We start from the raw sequence: 10,165 nt of genomic DNA on the forward strand, positions 1-10,165 counted from the left end.
AATACCCACAGAAACATATTTGGATGTAGATGTGGATGGAATTGCCCCTAAGGCCAGTCATGTTTAAGCCAAGATAAGGTCAGTAATAAGCAGGGGTGGAAAAGTGGAAGATTCCACAGAAACGCTTGGGGCCATTCTCTCCATGGTGCCCCTCTCAATAGCAACACTTCCTGATTTAGTTTGAACCACACAAGGCTATCTGTCAATTCTCCATCCAGCATGAGTGATACGGTGGAAGCACATCAACCATAGCACAAACCCCAGTACACAGTCTCACATTCCCCACATACAACTGGAAAACACTTTGTGGCATTTTGTTCATGTAAAAAGGGCCTTTATAAAAATGTCATTGAAAATGTGAAATAGCACACAGCCCACTTGTTTTATGTAAGGTCACTGCTATATATACAGTTGGAGTCGGAAGTTTTCATACACTTAGGTTGGAGTCATTACAACTCATTTTTCAACCACTCCACAAATTTCTTGTTAACAAACTATAGTTTTGGCAAGTCGGTTAGGACATCTACAATGAGCATGACAACTAATTTTTCCAACAATTGTTTACAGACAGATTATTTCACTTATAATTCACTGTATCACAATTCCAGTGGGTCAGAAGTTTACATACACTAAGTTGACTGTGCCTTTAAACAGCTTGGAAAATTCCAGAAAATTATGTAATGGCTTGAGAAGCTTCTGATAGGCTAATTGAAATCATTTGTGTCAATTGGAGGTGTACCGTAGATGTATTTCAAGGCCTACCTTCAAACTCAGTGCCTCTTTGCTTAATATCATGAGAAAATCAAAAGAAATCAGCCAAGACCTCAGATAAAAAATTGTACACCTCCACAAGTCTGGTTCATCCTTGGGAGCAATTTCCAAACGCCTGATAGTACCAGGTTCATCTGTACAAACAATAGTACGCAAGTATAAACACCATGCGACCACACAGCTCTCATACCACTCAGGAAGGAGATGCGTTCTGTCTCCTAGAGATAAACGTACTTTGGTGCGACAAGTGCAAATCAATCCCAGAAACAACAGCACAGGACCATGTGAAGATGCTGGAGGAAACAGGTACAAAAGCAACAGTAAAACAGTAAAACGAGTCCTACATCAACATAACCTGAAAGGCAGCTCAATTAGGAAGAATCCACTGCTCCAAAACAGCCATAAAGACTATGGTTAGGAGCTGCACACGTGGACAAAGATGGTACTTTTTGTAGAAATGTCCTCTGGTCTGATGAAACAAAAATAGAACTGTTTGGCCATAATGACCATTGTTATGTTTGGAGGAAAAAGGGGGAGGCTTGCAAGCCAAAGAACACCATCCCAACCGTGAAGCACGGGGGTGGCAGCATCATGTTGTGGGGGTGCTTTGCTGCAGAGGGGACTGGTGCACGTCACAAAATAGATGGCATCATGAGGAGGAAAAGTATGTGGATATATTGAAGCAACATCTCCAAGACATCAGTCAGGAAGATAAAGCTTGGTCACAAATGGGTCTTCCAAACAGACAATGAACCCGAGCATACTTCCAATGTTTGTGACAAAATGGTTTAAGGATAACAAAGTGAAGGTATTGGAGTGGCCACCACAAGCCCCGATATCAATCCTATAGAACATTTGTGGGCAGAACTGAAAAAGCAAGGAGGCCTATAAACCTGACTCAGTTACACCAGCTCTGTCAGGAGGAATGGGCCAAAATTCACCCAACTTAATGTGGGAAGCTTGTGGAAGGCTACCCAAAATGTTTGACCCAAGTTAAACAATTTAAAGGCAATGCTTCCAAATACTAATTGAGTGTATGTAAACTTCTGATCCACTGGGAATGTGATGAAAGAATTAAAGGCTGAAATAAATAATTCTCTCTACTATTATTCTGACATTTCACATTCTTAAAATGAAGTGGTGATCCTAGCTGACCTAAAACAGGGAATTTTTACTGGGATTAAATGTCAGGAATTGTGAAAACTGAGTTTAAGTGTATTTGGCTAAGGTGTATGTAAACCTCCGACTTCAACTGTACTTCCCTCAGCATCCAAGCATCCCTACTTTTCTTTCCAAAAGAGCAACTCCAAGAGACCCAAACCCCGGGCTTCTCAGTCTCACATCCAATGGTGTCTGGCAACAGATGAAGAAGAACCGAGAAAAACAAACAAATACAGGCTCCAAAAAAGAGGAGCATATGCAAGCCAGGCTTGAAGAACAACGGCGGCACAGAAATGGTGGCTTTCAAACGGGGGGAGGCAGGGGAGGAGGAGGGAAGAGGGAGGAGGGAGGCAGAAAAGAGGGGAAGAGAGGCCCCTCCAGATTAGGAGCTCGAGGCATCTGTTGGTGCTGGCACGCAGACTCGTCTGCAGCTCTTCATCTCCCAGCCAAAGCCGGTGATTTGACCGAGCACAAACAGGGGGGCCATGCCATCAACATGTGCCACAATGTGCCACGCGCCTTGACCCCACTTGTCCCACATATGTCGCTGTAACGAGAGTGATGGCGGGCAACGCAGTGACCCCCCCTGTTTGACCTGCGCCCGATACGCCCCGTAACACTTCCAGCTACCTGCCCATGTACCCTTTGATTCATTATGGACACCTTTTGTCCCGTGGATGCTAGTTTGGAGTAGATCGGAGCTAGAAGCATCTGTTGGGTTGTTTGAAAATGGCTTCAGCGATATAAAGGAGAGTATTTTCAAAGGTTAAGGATGATGTGTCTGAGAGGGACAAAAGACTGTAATGTAGAAGAGTAGAGAGAGGTTTATGTAGTGCACCAAATGGATTAGAGAACTTTTGATTGAGCTTGGTCTGCTACCAAGTTAAAGACCAGAGGTCAAATGTCAGGTTACGCTGATATGTGACCTTGACTTGAGGCCATTTCTCTCAGCATACAGATACAGTGGGGAGAACAAGTATTTGATACACTGCCGATTTTGCAGGTTTTCCTACTTACAAAGCATGTAGAGGTCTGTAATTTTTATCATAGGTACACTTCAACTGTGAGAGACGGAATCTAAAACAAAAATCAAAAAGTCACATTGTATGATTTTTAAGTAATTAATTTGCATTTTATTGCATGACATAAGTATTTGATACATCAGAAAAGCAGAATTTAATATTTGGTACAGAAACCTTTGTTTGCAATTACAGAGATCATACGTTTCCTGTAGTTTTTGACCAGGTTTGCACACACTGCAGCAGGGATTTTGGCCCACTCCTCCATACAGACCTTCTCCAGATCCTTTAGGTTCCGGGGCTGTTGCTGGGCAATACGGACTTTCAGCTCCCTCCAAAGATTTTCTATTGGGTTCGGGTCTGGAGACTGGCTAGGCCACTCCAGGACCTTGAGATGCTTCTTACGGAGCCACTCCTTAGTTGCCCTGGCTGTGTGTTTCGGGTCGTTGTCATGCTGAAAGAACCCGCCACGACCCATCTTCAATGCTCTTACTGAGAGAAGGAGGTTGTTGGCCAAGATCTCGCAATACATGGCCCCATCCATCCTCCCCTTAATAGGGTGCAGTCGTCCTGTCCCCTTTGCAGAAAAGCATCCCCAAAGAATGATGTGTCCACCTCCATGCTTCACGGTGTCGTGTCTTTACTATCATTAACTGAAGACTTATAGTTTTTATCAAAGATTCTCTGTAATTAGTTATTACGCGATCAACTGATTAATCACGTAACTAATTAACTAGGCAGTTGGGGCACCAAGGAAAAATATTCAGATTGCAAAGTTATAATTTCCTAAAATAACTTTTCAGATATTTTATCTGATCGAATGAATGAATTATTTACTGTACCTCACGTTAGTCTCATTCCAAATGTCATCTGCACGAACCCAGTCTTCACTATGAGTCATCCATACATCAATTGTCTTAAATAATTTATTTATTACTAAGTAATTCACAGAAATGCATAAACAAACAAGGTAAATGTGGTTACATGAAATGATAGGAGAATGTGCCCTAGTGGGCTAAACCGGCATGGCGGCTTGTTAGACAAAAGGGGAAGTGGGGGTCGACTAAGAAGTCACTAAAGGGTTAATAATTATAACAATTGAAATGCTAATCCTTTACACATGAACGTTCACTCATTCGGGGACAATTGCAATCAATATATATATTTACACTCAGTGTGTCGTCTTGATCGCTGGTGAAAAGTTCATTTCTTTTGTAGAATTGTCCATCTCTCTCCCACTCTCTCTCGGTTGTCGTTAGAGGGTATTGTTCAGAGTGACATTCGTTATAGAATGGATGTTTCGGCGGTTGTAGTTCTTCGCGTTCAATGATACCGAATTCCTAGCTGCAGACTAGTAATTAATATCAAAGACTTGTTCGTATTCTGTCGGTATCGATAGTCTAAGAGTTTAACAACGTGGTATGGATAAAAGATTCAGCAACATGGTCTGCAACCTTTAGCCATCTCATAATTGAGATAAGCTCGGTCTGCTGATCGAAAACTCGAGTTGGGGTTTTATTCGGAAGGGCCGAAGAGGGCTGTCCCAGGATGTCTGACCCTAACTGGACTCAGGGGCGGTCCTCTGATTTAGTTCAAATCAAAAGGGTATTGTATTAGTCTTCATTAAACAGTCCAAAATCATATTACACAATTATACAAACAGTATCATACTCACTCATTCAACTTATACAACAATTAGATGTAAACCTCATATCTGAGGCTATTATATAAACAGTGTTATGGTAATGTGGCCACACTGTCTCCCATGAGCTTCCCAAGTTGTGACAAACGGACCAGTTCGTAGCTGGATTCTTCACCGATCTTTTATACTTTCTCCGGAACATGAAATTTGTTCGTACCTCAAGTTCTATTCTGGAATTCCTTTGTTCTCCATGAAAATCTACTCTCTCTATACTGTGTGTCCAGGAGGAGATTCTCAGGAATTTACGACGTCTCTCTGACCACAGCAACCTAGTTGAAGGAGGAAAGGGGGAGGCAGGGAGAGGCGGATGGGCTTGCTATACCCAAAGAGGCCAATGTCATGACAATGGTTGGGATGGTGTTCTTGGGGTTGTACTCATCCCTCTTCTTCCTCCAAACATGGTGAGTGGAGTTTAGGCCAAAAAGCTCTATTTTTGTCTCATCAGACCACATGACCTTCTCCCATTCCTCCTCTGGATCATCCAGATGGTCATTGGCAAACTTCAGACGAGCCTGGACATGCGCTGGCTTGAGCAGGGGGAGCTTGCGTGCGCTGCAGGATTTTAATCCATGACGGCGTAGTGTGTTACTAATGATTTTCTTTGAGACTGTGTTCCCAGCTCTCTACAGGTCATTGACCAGGTCCTGCCGTGTAGTTCTGGGCTGTTCCCTCAACTTCCTCATGATCATTGATGCCCCACGAGGTGAGATCTTGCATGGAGCCCCAGACCGAGGGTGATTGACCGTCATCTTGAACTTCTTCCATTTTCTAATAATTGCACCAACAGTTGTTGCCTTCTCACCAAGCTGCTTGCCTATTGTCCTGTTGCCCATCCCAGCCTTGTGCAGGTCTACAATTTAACCCTGATGTCCTTACACAGCTCGCTGGTCTTGGCCATTGTGGAGAGGTTGGAGTCTGTTTGATTGAGTGTGTGGACAGGTGTCTTTTATACAGGTAACGAGTTCAAACAGGTGCAGTTAATACAGGTAATGAGTGGAGAACAGGAGGGATCCTTAAATAAAAACTAACAGGTCTGTGAGAGCCGGAATTCTTACTGGTTGGTAGGTGATCAAATACTTATGTCATGCAATAAAATGCTAATTAATTACTTAAAAATCATACAATGAGATTTACTGGATTTTTGTTTTAGATTCCGTCTCTCACAGTTGAAGTGTACCTATGATAAAAATTACAGACCTCTACATGCTTTGTAAGTAGGAAAACCTGCAAAATCGTCAGTGTATCAAATACTTGTTCTCCCACACGGTATGTAATCAGGTAGAATGTGTTACTGTGTAGGAGCAGGTGCTAGAATGTGAATCTGTACAGTTGCAGGTGCTATGTCTTTGTGCAGGTGCTAGCTTGTGTTGCTGACATACTTACATCATGAGGTCGTAAATAAGCATCTCCTATTCCTAGACCATGAAATATCATCTTTAGCAGCAGTGCAGCATATTTATCCTTACAAGTTAAGTGCATGCTAACATGAACCTCATAATAAGATACTTACCACAGGTGTCTGTCACTACAGCGATCCTCTTTGTGGAATCTAAATGGTTTAATTTGGTGTGGGGGCGTGGAGTTATATTCTCAGGCTTAGTTAGCTTTCATTGAGAAAATGAGTGGGAAGCAAAGTCTCCCAGTGTGCCATCTCAGACGTAGACGAGAAAGGTTTAGGAGAACCGGGTCCTATTAACTAGGCACCAAACATGAGAAAATTGACTGAAACAGGGAGAGACGCCCTGAACTTGTCCAATGAGAAGTCGTTTTTGTGTTCCATTGTAAAACTTTTTGCTACGGGGGCACTCCTCTCTGCCTGAGGAACAAACATAGAATTCATTAGGCACCAAACGGATAAAAAACAGACTGAAGCAGGGAGGAACTACCTGAACTTGTCCAATAAGAAACATTAGTTTTCATGTTCCGCTGCATAACATTTTGCTACTGTGTGCCATAATGAATACGACCTTGGTTATCACTCTGTCTTGAGGATGGAAACTAATGACTTAGCATCTCTCAGTCCAATACAGCCACAGCCATTAAGCCGAAAGGTCCATAGCACATTAAGTGCTCCTCAGAATGCTCACTAGGCGTTGTGCTTAGAGATGCCACAGCTGCAACTTCGAACGTCACTGCACAGGTCAGCAGAAGCCACCGTGATGTTTGATACTTCGTAGCTAATGGTAATATCCTCCTAACAGGAGTGCTGATCAATGGCTAAATGGATGTAGCCCCCCAGCCCTTACACTCTGTGCATTTTTGTATATCCGAGAGTACTGTATAGGTCTAAGCTCCCTGACAAGCTATAGGAGTACATTTCCATACTTTATTTATACCTATTCAATCCTCCAGATCTACACAGGTGCATAGGATGTAACCGCTATAGGGACTAAGGGTCAATTTGGGAGTGAGGGCTCCATCTGACACACTCCAATGAGCACTACACATGCTCACGTCTTTCAGGCACCTTGCATGATTTAGCAGGGAGCTGACCAGGCTTTTAATGGCTGTGTTCCATCCTTCCTCCCTCATCATTCATGCATGCCTCCACATGAGTGGGTGTGTGGCGGTAGCAGCAGCCGGGATACTGGCTACATCCTTTTCTGAAGATGGCAATGATATACTCTCAGTCAACTTCATACTATAGTGTCAATGTACCACACAGAACAAAGATGACGCTGATATACAGTATTCTCAGTCAGCAAACCGTAACTTTTAATGTGCTGCACACTAAAACAAGAATATGGCCTCTCTAGGCTTCATTCACCAACTGTACAGTTTAGTGCTAGAACATGTGGATATGGTAGGTTTGTAAAATGCAATTTTAGTTCAATAAATTCATATGTCCTTAGAATCTTAAAAGCAGGTTGTGAATTGGTACTGTGAACCCAATATGGGCTATAATCATATGGTTTCATGCTGTTCTGTTTGGTGTTTGTGTCTTTCAGGGCTGTCCATCTGCCCCATTCCTGTTGTAGCCTAGGTCCTACTCGAATCCCACCCTAACCTGCTGGGTACTCCACTACTCCTGCCCGGAAGCTGGCCCTGCCTGCATCTGTGAGCAATTATAGCATCTTATTACACTGACACATCAATTACTGTTATTAAGGCCAGGTTATTTATTTAATGTATGATTTCCCACAGGTAATGAGGGAGAGTAATCGAGGCACGCATGTGTGATGTGTGGTTTAATGTGGTTTAATATGTGGTTTGCGTCACGGCACGTGCGCAAGGGGCGCACCAGATGTTGGAAGGAGCGCGGGGGGAGGCATAAGAGAATCTACAACAACATCAACAGTGTGTGAATTGAGATACAACAAAACTGCAGGATTGTTATACTATCGGCCACGGTAGGAAATGAAAAGCATTAGGGCTGTGACTTATATTGCAATGCTATTTATCTTCCGGCGCTTCATATGACATAGCACTTTTGTGATGCCCAAGTTTCCATTTCAAGTTTCCCATTGTCAAATTTATGAGGCGCCTCCATCCTTTGCGGAATTAATAACAAAGCATACTGAAATCCCCTATGAATCATCCGGATGTACAAGCGAGCTCCGCAATTATCTTACAATTATCTTTTAAAACGTTAAAAGCAACAGTGGTGGATAAATAACTAGCCACGGCGAGGGAAAGTCGTGAAGGTTACTAGGCTACGCTGTTCCAATACGTGTTGGAATGCCCCAAGCTCTATCTCTCTGCCTATTGTTATCTCTCAACCTTGCAGAATTTTTTTTTTTTTTTTGCTACACTCTTCTCAGCTGCTTGTACTGCATCGCAAAGTATGTTCGGAGCAGTGTGAGCGCAATACTACGAACGTTATGTGCGCGGGTTACCACCAGATCAATCATGTCACGTATTGGAATGCGCCAGCCTTCTGATAGACCAGAGAGGATGGGAATGGGGTGTCTCGAATTTTGAAGTGAAATATGTTAACATGCACCACTCGTAGGCTACAAGCAAGCTGAAGATGGAGCCGTGCGCTGCGCAAAGGCTGTAGCCTATACCTACCACATGCTAACGCACACTCACAGTTTCATCCACTCACACCTCTCACTCTCTCTCTCTCGCGCGCGCCCTCCCGATCTCTCGCTCTCCAAACTGTGAGCAAATGAAAACCGAGTGTGCACTGTAGCACACACACGAATGATTCATAAGCAGGTAGACCCCCATCACGAAGCCTCGGCATTAGTATTCACCTCCAGCACCGTACCAGAGAGAATGAAGGGGAAGATTCATGTATGGATCCAATCCAGCGGCAACATCAAATCAAAGTAGCGTACTAGAACGTACCTTTCGACAGCAATGCGAGGAGCAAACCAGCGAACACGTTTCGTAAGACTGGGCAGCTCATGTTTTGATGTTTTGATGGATTATTAGTTGTTGTTTTCGTAGTAGAATACCGCTGTAGTCCCCTTGTATGGAGCCTTTGCAGGAAAAATGTAAAACGATCTACCTGGTGTGTTTTATTTATGTCCAACAGTAATAACCAACTGCTTTTACATGTGACTGAACAAAAACATGAGTCTATCCCCTTGACTTTTCTCGTTGATGATTCCCCTTAGCCAAAGAAGGGATTGTTGATGTTTTCGTAGACGTAGAGGGAATATCAAATGACAAAATCCTGGTGCAAAAAATCTCAAATATTCCAGGCACTGAATTGATGTTGTTTTCAATGGTTTGGAGAGCAAATGTGCTCAAATACGCACCTAGACACGAAGGTAAATACTCAACTGTTTTCTGCCAAATATTCGACAGAACATTGCAAACTAATGGATACAATACGTGCGTTCTGTAGTAGACAATTCGTCCCGTAATTAGCCTCCTCTCCTCTATCTCTTGTCGGTATGCAGCGCGTCTTGTCGCCCTGCACTCAATGCATTGCTCAGAGAAACAACAAATGCGAAGCGCGCAAGAAAAGGCATGATTGACAGTTCAAGGAGAACTCCTTTCTTCCAATCATCGCCACCAAGGAAGGGGGCGGGAGCTGCTATTGCACTGCAGCCTCTCTTGGAGAGGGTACGAAAGGACGCGGACTGGCCAATCCGAGCTGCATGGTAGGCGGGTCAAAGCGCGAGGCGAAAACGGCGCGGTGATAATGCAATGTGATTTATAGCAGGCTTAGTCTTGCTGCAGTACTCGGAGAAACAGTGGTCCACAGGGGGAAAGACATACTAACTATACAACAGGGACGGAGGTAGAGTGAGAGCGGGATAGGTGGAGCTACGAGGAATGGGTGCATGGTGGGTATCTGAATTGGGCTATTGGATAAAGGGTGAAGGTTCTATTCGGGTTGTTTTGTTGGGCGTAGGCCCAGGGGTTGCCCACATGACCATAGAATGGATAGAGTTCCAATACCTTAGAATGGGAAACATCTTACAGTGAAACATGAATAGACCAGTGAACACTTATTATGGAAAAGCAAACCATTTTGATAACAGTTACACCTGTAACTGCACTTGTTGGAAGACCATGCAATTGAGTCCACATGAGCGTTTTGGAATATCACTAG

The 10,165-nt window shown here is 43.6% G+C and overlaps 1 protein-coding gene across 1 annotated transcript in view; it reads right to left on the reverse strand.

Annotated features, from left to right (window-relative positions):
* The window catches only part of LOC118364315 (igLON family member 5), a 165,754-nt gene extending 156,210 nt beyond the window's left edge, over positions 1-9,544 (reverse strand). Inside the window, exon 1 of the mRNA XM_035745764.2 lies at positions 8,947-9,544. Coding sequence (XP_035601657.1) covers positions 8,947-9,007 — 61 coding nt within the window. The 5' untranslated portion in view covers positions 9,008-9,544. The remainder of the gene's footprint in view (positions 1-8,946) is intronic.
* Positions 9,545-10,165: the final 621 nt, after the last annotated feature.

Source organism: Oncorhynchus keta, chromosome 31, assembly GCF_023373465.1.
Source record: "Oncorhynchus keta strain PuntledgeMale-10-30-2019 chromosome 31, Oket_V2, whole genome shotgun sequence".
Taxonomy (NCBI): domain Eukaryota; kingdom Metazoa; phylum Chordata; class Actinopteri; order Salmoniformes; family Salmonidae; genus Oncorhynchus; species Oncorhynchus keta.